Genomic DNA, 18444 nt, shown 5'->3' with positions numbered 1-18444 from the left:
AGTTTTTTGAAAATTATTATTTCCGTTTATATGGTTATCTTTGAGTAATTAATTTAAGTAGATAAATTACAGGTTACTAAGGCTTGAATTTTTTGTACTTTTTGGCTTTACGACAAGAAAATAGCTATTGGTACTTGAATTGGCATCATTTAACGAGTTCGAAGAAATAACATCGTCTATAGTTGTATTAGTACTTATTGGATTGTTGATAGGATCGTGAAGTCGAACTAGTTGTTTCTATTAAAGTTTTCACTGCGGAATCCATTTTGTTTTTAATTGAGTCGTCTACGTAACCCTCCGTAACTGTGCTGGATTTCCACCCACCGTGATTTTTTAGTTGACTTATATCACCACCGGAATCCACTAATAGAGACGCCGAAGAGCTTCGAAATGTATACCCAGTGTAGTTTTTTAAATTAGGTACATTCAAATATATCGCAACAAGCGAGGGAATTTTTGAAAAAGTATTGATATCTACAACTTGGGTTTTGCATTTTCCCTTTCTCCACTGCGAAAATAAATGATCTGTTTTGACATTTGTGGGTCGTTGATTCTTATATTTTTTTAAATGTTTACCAAGTTTAATGTAAAAACATTTCATACCTCATGCATGAGATAATGATCGTCTGGAGCTTGCAACAGAAACTTACTAATTTCTTCACGGGCAAATGTTTAAAATTTTTTGGGTCTATAACTAATTGATTTATTTATCAAATATGCAATCAGTTTCGAGTATTTATTAGTCTATGTCGTTATTTATCATTAGGGTGCCTTTCAGCTTTGAATAAGTCGACCAAAGTGTTGAGGACTTCCACATTTTGGATTTAGTTTCAAAGTAAGCTAGTAACACTCTTTCTATGAAGCTGTTTACGCCTTTTTTAGTACTCCATTCCATAAAAGAATTATATCCCTTAAAATACTGTTCCCTGGATTTCTCAGGAAGAAGATTCATAGTCGCCGCAGTTGCCGATTCAACAACATCTTCTGGTGTACAGTTTAAACTTTCTTCACTATTACTTTCAATCACTAATAATAATACTACAAGCGTGAAAATGGAAACCGGTACTTTTTTTAACGATTTTTAACCGATTCAGAAATTACATGCAAATGAATGAAAAAAAAACGTACGTAGAAAACAAGAATTATTAAATACCTTGAATCGAGGTCTGTAAACACAGAAAAATTACATATCATGAAAATATTAATACACGAACCTACGTATTTTGAAAGGAATCAAAAATATTTGCAGGTAAAGTCTCAAATTTGAAATTTCTACCAAATTTAAGGTAACTTTGTGATTTTGATTAGTATTCACGTTCAGCCTGTCGATTATTCAAATGGCATGATCATGTCAACAACTTATTATTAAAAATTGAATAAACTAGGAATCTTTGATCTATATAACAGCCAAATATTACTGTCGACATTGAAACTGAGCAAGAGGTTTGAAGCAATATATCAATAATTCAAGAAATTCTGCTAAACAAGTTTCAAAAGAACTGTGGGCGATCGTTTACGAAAAAACTGCTGCCAATGTCTCAATCAGGCTTTTGGTGTGAATATTCCATGCTCAAATTAATCTTTTTATAGAGAAAAAATACAGATATTTGCAAGTAAACTTCAAACATTTTTAAAAAGAAGAATAAAGCGTTGTTAATGATAGAAAATATTGGTATTTCTCATGTTTGTAGTTGGAATGTTTTTCAAGACTTTTATGGCATAAATTATTACCACACAAGGGTGGTAATCTCACTTACAGCCCGTTGTAATATTTACATACCCCCGTCGTCAATTTCAAAATGCGTAATTAACAATATGAGAAAAATCTTTCTGACTGCGTTATTGACTGTATACTATACTACCATACTGGAGAAATATAAATTGCACTAGGAAAAATTCAACTTGTTGTATCAAATATTTCTATAAATCATTCAAATTTGAATTTCTGAATTTTTTGTTTATTCCAAATAAATAGAGAAAATTCATTTTTAGCTTAATTATTTCACATTCTCATTTGCCTCAACTTAGATATAAACTCAAGTTTTCTTCGAGACGTAACAAGTGAACAAAATGGGAGTCCGTGGATGGTGGAGTGATACCCAGGACGGGAAAAATGGAGGAAAAAGCTAAAACATGCAATAAACTTTAGTTTATATATTTAAAATCAAAACAGTAATCAGGGTAGGTTATTTAGGTTAATATGTGAAAGAACCTTCCTCTTAGTATGAAGCATTTATTTCACATATATACAGTAAAATCTCTAAATATTTAGAAAATATATTTTGCTTTTGTGGTTATTAAAGTTACGTCAGTAATAGGGAATAGTAACTAACTTCACGGCGAAATTATTTTCTATGCGATAAAATAAAACAATACCCAATCTACCCACATTTTTTTAACTGATAAACGTCTTCCTGGTAAGACATTTGGAAATAATTATTATTACACATTACTCCTTATAATCATGTTTCTATGACGGAATATTTCCATTCTCGTGTAAAAACAGTATACAGTATTAATCAATAATTTTGAAAATGGAACGCCGGAGATCTGATCCACGAATACCACTACTCACCGATGATGAGGATGACGAAGTGCTTGGTTTAAGTGCAGTGGGGGATGAAAAGAAAACGACAAGTTTATTTTTATACTTTGTTGTATGTGTCGGTAAGTGACTGACTAAATATTAACTAAATTAGCTTCTTATCTTACCTCGAATCAAGATCAATCAGATATTCAGTATGCATGCTTTTGTCACATAGTAAACTATTTATTTTATCGGTTTTACATACTCTTTTGATATTGAATAATTATACTACAAACCCTCTAATTTGAAAATATTTCGTCGCCGTTATCAGCATATTTGAAAATGTATTCAAATCATCTATTATATTAAAAAAATTGATGATTTCCATTCCGAGTCCGTTCTGGCGTTCTACCCAACCGATTTGCTTAACTTTTTTTTTTCAATGAAAGGTATTGATGCACAGATCAGCAATCAACCATCGGATTTCATCTAATTTTCACCATTCTCAAGTTATACTCAAATGCGATTTCCCCCTCTACATTACTTATGGGAGTTTTTCAGATACACAGGTTCTACCCTCAATATCTCAGGTTCTATTCAAGATAGAGACTTCGTTTTGGTTTAAGAACACTCGCTGAAAAACCTTCTTTCTTTTGAGTTTTTGAACACTTAAATCGGTTGAGTTGGAGAGGAGCTAGGCGCGGACATTCAATGTGGAGTTATGGATTTTTGTAGGTTTTTGGTAATTTTTCTACATTCAAAGATCTAGGTTATAATATAGCTACAGAGTTTGTTCTTTTCTATTATAATGATTTCTGATACTTATTTAATGGATTCGATGCGAGCGAAGCCGCGGGTAAAAGCTAGTAATTAATTTAATACTATTCCATTGAAATATTTTACACTATAATTTTATGGTCTATTTTACGTGTTTTACGTTCACCTATTATAATCACCGATTCTGAATTTATCCATTCTAAGCTTCCTATCCGGTGCGGTCTAGGTCCTTTAGGATCTTCCTCGTCTCATTCTATTCTGCGGTTGATAAATCAATGCTTTCTTCGGCCACATGTGCTGCTCCATCCTCATCACATGTCCGTACCAGAGCAGGTGCTTAGTCTGTATTCTCTCTGAAATCGTGTATACTCCACCTCTTCCTCGTTGTATATCTTCATTCCGTATATGCTCGGTTCTGGATATCCTGCACCATATTAGTAGTCCATTTCCACAGTCTTTATATTTCTTTTCTGTCTAACTGTTAGTTACCACATCCTTACGTTAAAATAGGTTATTTTTGAGTTTAGGTTAAATTTTACTGACCACCGTTATTTCCTTTATTTTGGTGTTTTTTTTTTTTTCATTATTCCATATTCGGGTGAGTCAAAACTATGAAGAAACAAAGTTAGCTCCTTATATTAGGAGGTAATTGAAAAAATTAAAACTAAAATTCGAAATAAACATTTTTGCATATGTATTTATGAACCTTCCGATTCAAAGCAAGAGCAAATTTCTACAAGAGATACTTTCAACATTTTTTTCTACGCCTGTTCCTGGAAATAATTGCATGCTGGATGCAGTACCGGGCTGGGCAAAATTAAAAAATCTTCTACCCCAACTTAATACATGTAATAAACATGTTTTGTCCATGCTTCAAATAGTATTGCATAAAAATATTTTTATCTTGTAAATTATTTAATTTCATGTATGAAAAGAATCCTGCTTAAAGCGCCTGTAAGGGTTCAGACGAATATTCCCAATCCCTTATTTATGTTAAGTAGACAAAAATAAGACAAGATCTTGCGTTTATGAAAATCAATTACAACTTTGTTTCTAGAACAATAACACAAATATAGGATTTCAATTTGTCATTAACCCAAAGTATAAAACTGATAATACAATCTGAGGTAGCTTTACAAATTGTCACAAACAAAATAATAGGCAGAATTTTTGAAAAATTCGAAAACTTCTCAACAAAGTAGTAATAATTTTTTTTTAATTAACTTAACTTAACTTAACTGATTGATTTTGATCCTGCAATTATAATATACATCAGTTGATGTGGAAAGAAATTTTTCCTTACAAAATTTTTTGATTGGTAACTGGAAAACATCTAGTGGTTTACTTTTTTTATAAATAACGATAAATTGCATAATTTGCTTTGGTATCCGATGCATATCTAAGTTCAGTGTAATATCTATGTAAAAAAAATGAAATGTCTATTTATTTCAAGTGAATAAATGTATGCGAATGTTTTGCATATTTTCAACAATTTTGTGCAGATTTTGGCTCAATATTGCGTATATTTATGCGTATAAGTAGAATTTTTCTATTTGCTTATTTGGATTTCCTCACTTCTCACTGAATAAATGTAAGTAGAGGTTAGTATCTGAATAGTTGAATACTGAAGCGAATGGAAGTACCTTTAATTATTAAAAAATATTTGAGATGATTTACTTTGAATTGAATTTATTAGTTTGTTTTGATTTTTGTTTGTTTATTTCAGCCTGCCTTGGTTCTAGTTCGTTAGGCGTGGGAGTAGTTTGGATATCGCCCGTAGCGCCCAAGATTACATCTATTAACAGTACCGACAATCCTCTAGGACATCCTGTAACTACAGTCGAACTCTCCTTCACCGGATCTCTCATACAAATAGGTTCCATATTAGGTGCGGTTGCATTAAAAGGAATGTTTGATACATTCGGAAGAAAACGTTGCCTCAGCAAAATCCATTTTCTAATCGTGATAGCTTTTGCCGCGTTAGCGTTCTCTCAACACATCATTTTGTATTTCTTTTTCTTGTTCATTATCGGATTTCTTATAGGTGGATTGAACGTTGGAACACCTGTTTACATAAGTGAGGTAACTCAAGATCATAATAGAGGATATATGTGTTGTTTAATAGGATTATTTATACAAATAGGGAATCTTTACGGGTATATAATGGGTTCGTATTTTTCGATAGAATATTTTACTTTATTTTGCGCGTTACCTAATTTACTATTTTTCATACTTTCCGATATGTTTCTACCGGAATCCCCTACATATTTAATAATAAAAAAACGTCACGAAGAAGCCGAGGATGCTATTCAACAGTTAGTTCGCTGCGACGTTATGACAGCTAAGAATATTATTAAAAATATCGAATATACTATAGAACAAACGGCCAATAACACTAGTTCAAGATTGAAATATATGTGGACCGATATAACTGCTAGGAGAACATTTTTAATAACAGCAGTGATAATGCTATTAGCATGCATTGGTATACCAGTTATTATGACATATTTACAATCTATTTTTGAAGAATCAGGTTCAGATCTTTCCGATTCTATGAGTACTATCATTGTTGGAGTTTTTCAAATATTTTGTTTTCTGCTCGCTTCAATTTTAGTAAATAAATTTGGTAGACGACCACTTTTGATATGGTCAACTTTAATAATTTGTATACCATACTTTGTAGTAGGTTTATATTTCAATTTAAAAATGTATAATCCCTCTTCAGTTGCTAGTGTTAAATGGATACCGTTAGCTGGTATAATATTCCTTATTTTAGTTGCGGATATTGGGTTAATATCGGTAGCTTACGCTTATTACAACGAAGTATTTTCTATCGATATTAAAGCTACCGCTATATCTCTATTATATTTTATAAGTGGCGTTATAACTTCCTTCTCATCATTTATGTTTCCTATACTTATAGATACCATTGGTCTTGATTGGATATTTTGGATATATGCTCTGATCTTTTTTGCTGGTTTTGTCTTCATATTTGTAAAAGTGCCAGAAACTAGAAATAAAAATATTATAGAAATTCAAAGAATATTTGCCGACAATACACCCCCTTATATAAATTATAAATAGTTATTGATGTACAAATTTAAGGAAGAAAACAGATGAATTTCAATCGAATACTTCATTATACTCTTTAATATGATTTCTCATAATATAGACGAAGCAAAACGCCGATTTTCCAAAGCATCATTGTCAAAAAAAAATATCAATTTAATGGTGATTATTGAAACTAAAATCATTGTTTCTGTTTGTATTGTCACATATTTTGTATTCTCATTACAATATGGTGTTTGTAGTATACTATGAAATTCTCAAATGTACTTCATTCCGACTAAAATAATAATTTTTGAAGTAAAAAATTTATAGGAATGAATAAATACATGATTTTTAAAAACAATACATGATTTAAATTCATATACTGAAACTTGCACCACAGCAACATTGTGGTACAATTTGAATTAAAATTTCCCAAATACAAAGTTTGTACTTTTTTTGGACATATACATAAAATAAAAAACATTGAAATTATCAGCAACATTTATTTATTTACCTTTAACCTATAGAATCGGTAGGTATTTATTCATACGAGATTTTTAAAAAGCTGTCAATTGCTCAGTTATTTGTACAAATACAGTCTTTTTACTTCAGATTTTTGAGGCGGTGGTTTGGTGTACTAGAACTAATCTCAATACCACGAGAAACAATCTCTCAAAGGTACAAAGACTTGCTCATATCTTACCGGGTCCATGAAATCATGCCTAAAAGCTGCAATAGAAATAATCCTAAATCTCCCACCTCTCCACATAGTACTGGAAAACATTGTAGAGAAAACGTCACCTAGAATGTTCAGAGACGGAATCATCATAGATGTTTAAGGACGTTGCATCGAAAAAGTTTAGCTTTGGGAAAAGCTTCACCTCAATAATAAACTGTAAAAGCAAGTAAGATCAAAACACCATACAAGAAATTGCATACAGAATTGCCATTAAATGGTAAACGGACGGATCAAAAACAGCATACGGAACTGGAATAGAAGTGTACGAGCCCAAAACACTCTGAAAGCCTCGGTAGCGCACCAATCATTTTTCAAACATTAATTACCAGTAATTTCTTATTAAAAATATCCACACTCAACCCCAGTTATTTGTGTAAGTTATATGTGACATTTTACCTTCTAAGAAGAAAATCTTTCTCTTGATTTTCCGCTGAAGTATATTTAGATTAATAATAACTTCTACAGTATACTTTCCAGCCCCATGAAAAATATGGTAGTAATAATAATCCAGAACAATAAAAGATTGAACTCACATCTTCTGAAGAAATTATTAAGGAAGTCAAAGAAAATATAAAAAAGAGCCCCGCGGATTTGATCTCATTGATCTCAATCTACAATTGACGTGGAAAGTAGCAGTGATTCCTAAGCTCCACACGAAGTTTCCTCTTACAGGCCGAACTTCCTTCTACTTATATTGTCGAAACTATTCGAAAAATTTAGGCTTAAGCGACTAAAACTCATTACAGAAGTATATAATCCAATCCCATATCATCAATTCGACTAAGTTAGGTCGATCAGGTCTACCGAAGTCGGTTCCAGATTATTTCTTGTCATGATACAGTTTGAAATAAGGTTTTAAAGCATGAATTGAAGACGTACTTGTCTTAACTGACGTTTTAGAATACTACATTTCGGACAGACACTTCAGAATTTAACAGAAGGAAACGGAAGGAAAGGTACTAAGAATCGAATGTGACCGTTCAGTTACACGACCATTAATGGAAGGTTTTAGACAGATATTGTGAAAAATATGAAAATAAACACTATGAAATAACATTACATCTATTTGAAGACAGAAAAAAGTTTGTGCTCGCTTTTTATATGTTTATAGTATAATATACTGATATAATATTTTTCAAAATTTTCGATCAGTGAACCAATCAATCATGTTCTATTTTAAATAATTTTTCTGATTCAAGCTTCAATCAGTTTTATAATAATTGATTTCTACCCAACTCTCCCACAAACATCGAAGCAAGTTTCGAATGTTTTTATTGTAGTACTAGATAATGAAGAAACTATTCGTACTTCATTTCTTTTCATTTTGAACGTCCAAATATTATTTTTATAGTTCTACTGGTTTAGAAAGATGGTAGCAAAACATGAAATTGATCCACGTAAACCGCTACTGGCAGATACCGTTCACTATAGTATTGATATTACTAATAACAATAAAGAAAGTGTGGAAACTACTGGTTTGTTTTTGTATTTTGTCGTATTTGTTGGTAAGTTTTTAGAAATATAAATTTTAATAATGTTTTTATCGTATTTTCATGAACAATACATCACAAAATTTTTGTAAAAATCTATTACTATGATTAAATCAATTTTCTAATTGTACTTATTCATTAGATAAATTAAGATTTAAATAACTAAAAATAATTTAAAACCTTAAACAAAGGTGCTAATAAAAGATGGAACTTGAAATGGTATTTACACAATAATATAATATAAACGGTGATCAGTTTAGGGATTTGGAATCATTTTATTTTTTATCAAAGTATGTTATCAGTTGTTCTTAGATGGATTCAATAAAAATTCTCGATACCACCTATGTTAAATAAAACCTATAAATGAGTAAGGGCAAATGTTATCTACGAAAAGTATCTTAAAACAACTTTCCATGTGAATGTCGCTAAGAAAGTCAATCTTTTCATTGCCAAGGCGAAACTAGAATGAAAGTGATTTTTCTGTGTGAATACTACAAGTCTATGTGAAGAAAGCAAATTGTATTTTTTGTTGCCTTATCGCTAGTGTAAAACTTGTGACAGAGCAACAACTTCCTTCCAATATGCAGAGAATTCTTTCGATATTTCAACTTTCACGAAAACTACAAATGATACATTTTTCACAAAAATTGAAAGCAATATACAAGTTATTGTTTGAAAAGTCCTGAATATCAATGACTTAGTGATCCCTAACGATCTGACTCCTAAGATAATAAAATAATGTGACTAACTCTAAGAAGGAAGTTTTTTCAAAATAAAAATTTGATTCTTGTTAGGAAATTATTACAATTAATTGGTAGTACGTATATGAAATATTAAATATTGTAATTTATTCACTGAAGGTAGAAAAAACTTTATATATTATATAATATGAAAACACGATCATGAAAAGCTTTTTTCATTACTAATAAAAACGACTACCACATATTTCTTAGATCAAAATGAGGCAATTTAGTTAAATTAACCGCTTAGATTAGATCTTATGGTGTCTAAAAGTTTTCGAATCGTTGAAATGTAAATATGTCTCATAAAAACATTTTTTTCATTGCAAATGTTTGCAAAATTTCAAGCTTTATTTATTTATGAAAATCCAACATTCTTATAAGAATTGATTCTATTACTTATTCATGGATTCTTTGAAATACGTTCTGAAATCTGTTTTTAAACTATGATTAGCAATTGTAAGACCAAAGCAACTGTAGATTTGGCGTTATTAGCTTCTAGCCAATTCGCTCGTGACTCTATTTCTTTTTTTAAACGCATGAACCTAAGTTCTCTTTTAAGTTCATCTCGAAATCGATATAAATATTAACTTATCTCCAAATATTCGAATAATATCTAAAATCCTAAAAGTTATTTCCCATTTTTAATATGAAAACGATTCCAAACTTTTAACTTCAAGGCCATGTAGCGTAGGTAAATCAAGCCATGGATTACGAATGCTTTATTATTTTAATACTCTTGTATCCATAAGACTAGACCAAAATCGATCTTGAAAGTATCTAAACTTGAATTTCTATTTTTTTTGCAGTTAATCTCAGTTTCGTAACGTTAGGAATAGTTGTAGTTTGGATATCTCCTGCTTCCGCGAAGCTGCGTTGTACGGATCCATTAGAGAACCCTTTGGGAAGACCTATATCGACGATCGAATTAGCCGTTTTGGCATCTCTAATCCAAGTTGGACTATGTATAGGAGCTTTGCTATTAAGAGGATTTTTTGATATGTTTGGAAGATTGGGCTTCATAATTGTAGTTAACTTTTTACTGGCAATATTTTTAGTAACATTAGCATTAGTATCGACTATAATTTTATATTACGTGATCATATTTTTTATAGGTGTTTTGATCGGTAGTTTGAGCGTTGGTGTACCTATCTATATAAGTGAAATAACTCAAAATCATAATAGAGCTAAAATTAGTTGTATAATGGCAATATTCGCACCAATAGGAAGTCTCTGTAGTTATTCTCTAGGAACGTTTTTATCTTTGAAAACTGCCACTTTAGTTTCATCTGTTCCTTCTTTTACATTAGTCATCTTGTCTTTCCTATTTTTACCAGAATCTCCTACATTTTTATTGGTGAAAGGGAATGTAGAATCCGCTGTTTTAGCAGTAAAATCATTGGTTAGTTGCGATTTTAACACAGCTATAAGATTAACGAAAAATACTGAAATGATATTATCTCAAACTACAAAAAATAATGGAATAGATATAAAATCGGTTTGGTGTGATAGGGCATCGAGAAATGGTTTAACAACATCTTTAGTTCTTATCGTACTTTTCTCTACCAACATTCCAGTTCTTATGTCATACCTTGGAATAATATTAGAAGCTGCTAATACAGAATCTTCAGTAGGGATCAGTACAGTCATTGTAGGCTTAATCCAAATAATGTCTTTTGTAACAGCCTCAAATTTGATGGACAAAGTTGGAAGAAGGCCACTTTTATTAATATCATTAGTTACAAGTTGTATACTTCTGATTATTATGGGACTATATTTTTTTTTACGAAGTAATGGAGCGTTTTTAGAAGATTTTAAATGGTTACCTTTTGTCTGTATTATATCTTTAACTGCTACTCTAGCGACAGGATTATCCTCAGTTACATTCACGTATATCAATGAAGTATTTACTTACAATGTTAGAACAATTGCATTATCGTTAATTCACTTCACGAGTGGAATAACTTCATTTCTTTCTGTTTTTACTTTTCCTTTAATAATGGAATCGATCGGTATAGCTTGGAATTTTTGGATTTGTTGTATAATTTGTTTCTTCGGTTTTCTATTTGTGTTTTACCGAATACCGGAAACAAAAGGCAAAGATCTTTTAGAAATACAAGAAATTTTGGGTAATGGCTATAGCTCAATTTGAAAGCAATAAAATGCGCATTTTGCATACCCCGTAGCAACGTTTTATCAACATGAAAACCAAATGAATATTGTAAATATTAATTCGAAATAAAAAATGTAACAAGAAAATAAAGAAGCATATTTTAATACCGCATTTTAACATTATTAAAGTTTACAGTTACATCAAAATATAGTCAAGTAGTTTGCTTTGACGTCGTTTAGGTTTAGTGGAATTTTCAATTATAAAGAACTGTAATGAGAACAAAGACTTGGAAGATATGAGAGAAATCCAATATGTTTTCTACCATGCACTAACAAGAGAGAAAACTAATATATTATGTAATAACTTAACATACCTATCGCTGATATTAAACGTGGAACAACAGATTTTTGAAAAACTTAATTTTTATATCGTAATCGATGAACTGATAAGTTCCTTATAAAGACATATCAATGATCGATATTTGAAAATAATAAGTATACATTAGAAATTATTTCATCTAGATAAAAACTGTAACAAATGAAAGTTCCAATTATTTTTCAATATTCACGAAATCTATTTCTTTTTATATTTCGTGAGACATTCGTGGAAGCAAAGCAAAATTGATTACTATTCAAAATAAACATCGATTATGTCAAGTTTTCCAAGGAAACTTAGGAAACTTATTATTTGTATTGAATTGCTTTTTATATCCATAGTTTTTCGATTTCTTGATTAATTGTTTAATGCCAAAGACTAAGCGACTAAATATTATTGGATTGGAAAGATTGGCAATTTCGTAAAATTGATAATTGATACTATAAACGACAGCTAGATGTCATTGTCGACAAGTTAATTGACTATAAGAACATCCTATTGTCAATATTATAAAACTGAAAAGATCTTTCATTACTTGTTAATAGTCTTTTACTACACCATATATTATGTGATCATTTTAGATAAAATACTTTTAAGTGCCATTTGAAAACAATAGCAGAAACCACACTAGACCTCTTCATCCTCTTTTTCTTCTCATTTTTCCACTTTTGTCTTCTCTAGAGCATTGGAAACAAATTTATCATCGATTTACCTATTTCCTCCACCTTTTCTTGTCCTATGAAAGTATGACTATTTGATTTATAGTCTGTTGTCTTTGTTTTTCTATATCTGCTATTTGTTCATTCTATATATTCCTTGATCTGTCCCTTCTTCTTCTTCTTATACTTCTCGTTTTCCATATTCGTTTTGTTAATCTATTTTTGTTAAATATCCAAAACAGTTTAAGATTCTCCTACTTACTGTTTCTTGTTGTAAATTTTTTCTTACAACTTCATTTCTTACTTTATGCATGCTAGTTTTATCGTGTATTTTTCGTAGGTACTTCATCTGTCATTGCGTCCACTTTACCATCTATTTTATTGTTAGTTCCCCAAGATTCACTTCCATATATCAGTATTGGAACTGTTATTGTATTGTATAGGCTCAGTTTCACTTTCATTGATATCTACTTCTTATGAACACATTTTATTATTTGCTTTTTCCATTCTGTTTGTAGCCTCCGCTTCTATTTCACTGTCCCTTATTACTTTTCCAAGATATTCAAAAGGTTGTAACTTATTCTATTTATTCTTCTTTCTCTATTACTGTGGTTTTGTTTCCATTTTTCTCGTGCATTATCATTGTTTTGCATTTTTCAATGTTTTTCCACCTCTTCCATCCAAATTTTAGTTAATGCTTTAGATTTTCTGCCATAATTACGATGTCGTCTACATAGAAGAAACCTTTAAAGTTTATTAGGATCATTTTGAGGTATCCTATGTTTGTTTGTATCTATCTCGTCCGTGTCGTTATATTTTTTATTATTTCATCTATTTTCAGTATAAATAATAGTGTGCTGAGACCTTCCTCTTGTTTTATCCCTTGTTCTATTTCAAAGACTTCTGATCTTTGTCCATTCAATTGCATTTTCCCTTTTACTCTTTTATATACGCTTCTTGTGATTTTCTTTTGTATCTCTTATTTGTTTAATATCTTCCCCACGTTGTTTCTTTGGATTCACTCGAATGCTGTTCTCAGGTTTTTCGTTACTTATCAATTGTTTCGTCTTTCTTTTCTAAAAGCTGCTTGCTCTTCTTCCAGTTTTTTGTCTTCTTCTTCTCTTAGTCTTCCTTAGAACCTCACACATTTTAATATAAAACTTGATTGTAATGGCTTGTGGCCTATTCCACTGTGACCTTTCCAAATATATTACGATCCTTCAATTCTTAAAGCCTTAAGTCCATCAGCTTAAAAGCTGAACTCTTCATTTAATTTTTTGTCTGCAGCATGGTTGTTAAATGTTCCTAGTGACAAATTATGTATTCTGAAGTTTCTTCTGATCTACAGAATTCACATAAATACTTCTCTGTCAACCACATTAATTGTAAATCTCTATCAACAGCAGTTTAGTTGACGCTTGTCTTTGACTTGGTGAACCCGATTTTGCTCCATTTCCGCTAGAACTTGTACTTCCTGGGGTAGCAGTGCTCTTTAAAGAAGCCGTGAGGATCTATTGGAATCAAAATTTCCGAAGGCACTGATTTGGCTCTACTAGATAAATCTAGATGAAATGATGTTTATAACCCACTAATATAAAATATTATTTGGATGCTTCCAAAGAGTTTATTGTTTTAGCGATTTAAAATTCATCATTTATATCATGCGGAAATTTAATGAATAAAGAACATCTGAAATTGCAATTGAGATAAGTCAAGAAATACTAACTAAAATTACATTTTATATTTGAAAGTATGTATGCATAAAAGTTCACAGATGTAAAGGAAAAACTAATTCAACTTTTGCAAACAAGAAATATTCCATGTCAAAAGGGACTGGAAATGGAAATCGAATGATTTAAGTCAAATCTAATTTCAAAATATAATTAGAAGAACCAAGAGGATACAGAACCGGTACACTGAGATTTTAAAATAGATATAAAATATTCTTAGTCCATAATTGAACTGTAATGAATGTTGATGAATAGTATTATCGAAAATAATTATCAAGAATCAATTTACTACCAAATATTAATTATTAAGTTTCATTGTAATACATCTTGGTTGTAGTCCCACGAAATCTCTCTTATTTCATCTATCGATTATAAACGTGTGTATCCAAGATGTAATTCGATGACCAAAACAATATGTCACTATATATGAACTTATAAAGCCCAGAATATGAAAAAAATCGGAACGTACTTCGTTAAATTTCATCGGCTTCCATAATATTGCACCTCCTATTATCTAAAATATGGAGAGCTTTATTGAATAAGATTTAATTCTTCCAAAAAAATCAAATTAGAAAAATCGTAAAGTGTCATCATCATTTTACATCTAGTTAATGCAGCAAGCCGATAATCAAAATGTTTTCAATAGCTACATAGGAAATTGGGATAATTTCGTCTAAATATCGCATCGCTAACCACATAATCTCACATATGATCAATAGGATTCAAATCGGTGCATGTTCATTGTTCATCTATTTTGTTACGCGAGGGAAAAAATATGAGTCTCATTACATTTTGGACCTAAAATATGTATTAAATATGTTCTTCGATTGTACATTATACTTCCTCTGAACATCTAATTTACACATCGGAAGGGTACGACTTGAACAGCACTTTTTAATCGTCGCTTACAATACCGAATCATGATTCATCTGTAAAAAGCACATTTCTCATAACAAATATTCTTGAGCTTGTGGTAACTGTACCCCTCGTTGTACTAAAAGTGTCGAAGCTTTTAGAAGCTTTCTACATATCAACATTATCCTTCTATGTACTATTGCATTGGACTTAAACATGTGGTAATGTCTTTCTTACATTCTACAATTTATTTATAGATGCTAAAATTTGTCATTTCTTTTGACGTAACTTTAATGCAACTAGTCAAGTTTTCAATCTGTTAACTTGATTGTGGACACGGATAAATAAATCTTGAATTGAATTGAAGCAACAATAAGTTTTATTAAGGTTTGAAAACTTAAACAGGGAACCGTAAATATGTTTTGCTCGAATCACGGTGGAATTCCGTTTAACAAAAATGAATGTAAACCGCAAAGAGGACAGACGTAAATTTTCACGTAGGATGGCGGACCATTCCCGAACTTTTAGAACATTTAACACTCTCGGAAAAGTAAACTGAAATAGCGAATAGCGGCGGGTAGTATCTTTAAATAATACATTGTTTCTTAGATTGAGACAAATGGAGCTTGGAGAGATTAAGCGCACTGCAGTTGGGGAAAAGAAAAGGCTAAGTCTAAACTGAATGTTTCCGAATTTGTTTTACTTTTTGCGTTACAAGGTAACGCACATCACATCTTGGATCTTCATAGTCATAGTCAGTCAAAGTATTAAAATTGGATTGCAAATGTCATAAAGAAAAAGTTTAAAGAAGGTTATAGTTATCACCAATAATCAGATACTGAACTAAAATATATCAGGAGGAATTGGATGACTTATCCTATCGATTTATCGACGACATTATTCAAATTTTAAAAATGGGAAAGATTTGTAAAAGCAAGCTTATTACTGATAGAAAAAAAAACGTCAGTCTCTGAAGACGATAACCTTGTTATCGAAACGCACGAATTCAAATCAAAACCCTGTACTTAAATACACCACGTTAATTGATGCCAAGCAGTTGTGAATCCAGTTGAAAACTAGAAGTTGATTCCGTTACCTCACGAAATAAACGATAGATAAGATTGAGAAACCTTCGAGAAGAAAGTAAACACGAAAAGAATGGCGAAATGAATGACAAATAAACCGGGAAATCCCATGAATTACAAAGGAGTGTCTCCGGTTACTCAGTTCGGTTCGGGTTTCCGTTTTTCTTTTAGTTTGCTTAAAACCTAAAGGAAATTAAAGTGGAAATTACAGATGTATTTGAACTTTTTCCTGGCTTGAATATAAGACATCGGAGAGGCTCTGAACTGTTTTTCGGCATTCCTTTTTCTGAAATTGACTCGTGGCTTAATGGGTGTGAGTCCGAAAAATATTGCCTCTGGTGTTAAAAGTTCAGTTTCCTTCATATAGTTTATTTCAAATATCCACAGACGAATCCAGTCTTCTTTTTCAATTTACAGATTTCACAATGATCAAAATCATAAATTTAAATTGTTTAAATCAAATTAAAATAATTTTCTTGTTCCTAATTTGAAAAAAAAAACAAATAAAAAAGCGATAAAATATGATAACAAGTCGGCGAATTCAACAATAATAAAGTCGGAAAACTCATAACAGTAATTCTAAAATAAATAAGACTGATTAGTCTGGAATACCACCACAGAGGTTTAATTAATTTTTGTGTCGATATCGGAAATAGTTTCAAAATCTCTTGTTGAAAAGACTACTTTTTCATTCTTCATTAGTCCAATCTTGGTAGGTGACATTCAGGAAGCTATATTGAAGAAAAGCAATAAATGTATGAAAAATGGCCAGACTCTTTCAAAATAACGAACTGGGTCAGTTATCTAGAAGCGAAGTCACTATTTAATGAATTTCAATTCGAATTTCGTCGTAATAAATCAACCATATCTTCCATTCATCGATTTTTCCAAGTTGTTTCATGAACTGGATGAAGGCATCAATTCGCCTGCAACATTAAGCGATTCAACGAAAGCTTTCGATTGAGTTCTCACGGACTCCTTGACAAACTAGAGTTACTGGCATCTCTTTTTACTAACAGGAAACAGTATGTAGTCTGCGCAAACGGAAATTTTGATTTGCGCAATATATAAAATGAATAATGCCTTTTTACATCAGTGGTAGGTGGGTAATAAATTTAAACTAAACGATAATGAATCGAAACATCTTCTCTTTAGTGTTGACAAATGGGCCATGAAATTTCAGCTAGTGAAACTACTGGGCATTTATTACCATGCTGGTAACCTCATATTTGACCACCTTAGCTCTGTATTCCTACTAATTTATCGAAAACTATATATAACTCATCAGTAAAGAAAATATTTACCTCACACAAAATTATTACAATGGGCCTAAATACAAAAATTGCAGAAAAATCCTCGAAAAGATTTTAAGTATAGTCATTCCTTGTTTGGAGATTGTACCTTTGTAGAAGTTGAATGTTACATTAATTGCTTTCCAATTTTAGTCCGGTAAAATTAGACCAAAAAATAAGAGTGAAGCTACATAAATTCCCGTCATGCTGAAAATCAGTAAATTTGTTTAAAATAAAATTGAACTTAGAATTTGAATGTTACCCATCATTTCCATGTAAGGAAAAAAGTTTTTCGCGATTATCAGTAAAACGGTAAGTTTTGTCATAAAAATACTTTCGACAAAAATTGTTGATCATAAAATTATTTACAAGAAACGTATTAATACTTTCTACGAGCCACTGTTTCTGAGATATAATGATTCAAAAAGTTGTAAAAGTTATATTTCTGTCGGATTTAATGGTTATAATGATTACCAAAACTGCAGAACAATATCTTCGTTAATTGATAATTTATGACAGTTCCTACGAGTCAACAGAAATTTCTTACAAATACTCCCAATAAGTCTCGGTTCATTTCAATGTTGTAAGAAAAGTCTACTGCTGAAAATATATTAATAAAACCATTAAATACGATAACTTTTCCAACTTTTTGAATCATTATATCTCAGAAACAGTTGCTTGTAGGAAAAAAGTATTCACACGTTTTTTGTAGATAATTTTATGATCTACAATTTTTGTCTTAGGTATTTTTATGATAAAATTCACCGTTTCGCTGAAAATTGCGAAAAACAATTTTTTTTCACCTTTGACCTTGAATAAAATTTTTCCCATATTCGGAAATAATAGGGACCATTCAAATTCTATGTTCAAATGTATTTTAGACAATTTTACTGATTTTCAGCTTGATAGGAATTTATGTAACTCCGAATGTCTAAATTGAGCGGATTATATAATGAACATCTTGGATACAAAACACTTGAGGTCGACGCTTATGAACTGGGCACATAAGAA

The 18444-nt window shown here is 30.9% G+C and overlaps 2 protein-coding genes across 2 annotated transcripts; both read left to right on the top strand.

Annotated features, from left to right (window-relative positions):
* Positions 1-2438: 2438 nt before the first annotated feature.
* LOC130443912 (facilitated trehalose transporter Tret1-like) lies at positions 2439-6847 on the top strand. The gene is made up of 2 exons (XM_056778807.1): positions 2439-2667; positions 5031-6847. Exons 1-2 carry the CDS (start codon positions 2535-2537, stop codon positions 6386-6388), a joined length of 1491 nt encoding a protein of 496 aa, XP_056634785.1. The 5' UTR covers positions 2439-2534; the 3' UTR covers positions 6389-6847.
* Positions 6848-8285: 1438 nt separating this feature from the next.
* On the top strand, positions 8286-11603 carry LOC130444749 (facilitated trehalose transporter Tret1-like). The gene is made up of 2 exons (XM_056780028.1): positions 8286-8599; positions 10134-11603. Exons 1-2 carry the CDS (start codon positions 8464-8466, stop codon positions 11474-11476), a joined length of 1479 nt encoding a protein of 492 aa, XP_056636006.1. The 5' UTR covers positions 8286-8463; the 3' UTR covers positions 11477-11603.
* Positions 11604-18444: the final 6841 nt, after the last annotated feature.

Source organism: Diorhabda sublineata, chromosome 5 (assembly GCF_026230105.1).
Source record: "Diorhabda sublineata isolate icDioSubl1.1 chromosome 5, icDioSubl1.1, whole genome shotgun sequence".
In the NCBI taxonomy this organism is placed as follows: Eukaryota; Metazoa; Arthropoda; class Insecta; order Coleoptera; family Chrysomelidae; genus Diorhabda; species Diorhabda sublineata.
Note: the sequence above shows the minus strand (reverse complement) of the source record. Positions and strands in the feature narration are given on the sequence as shown.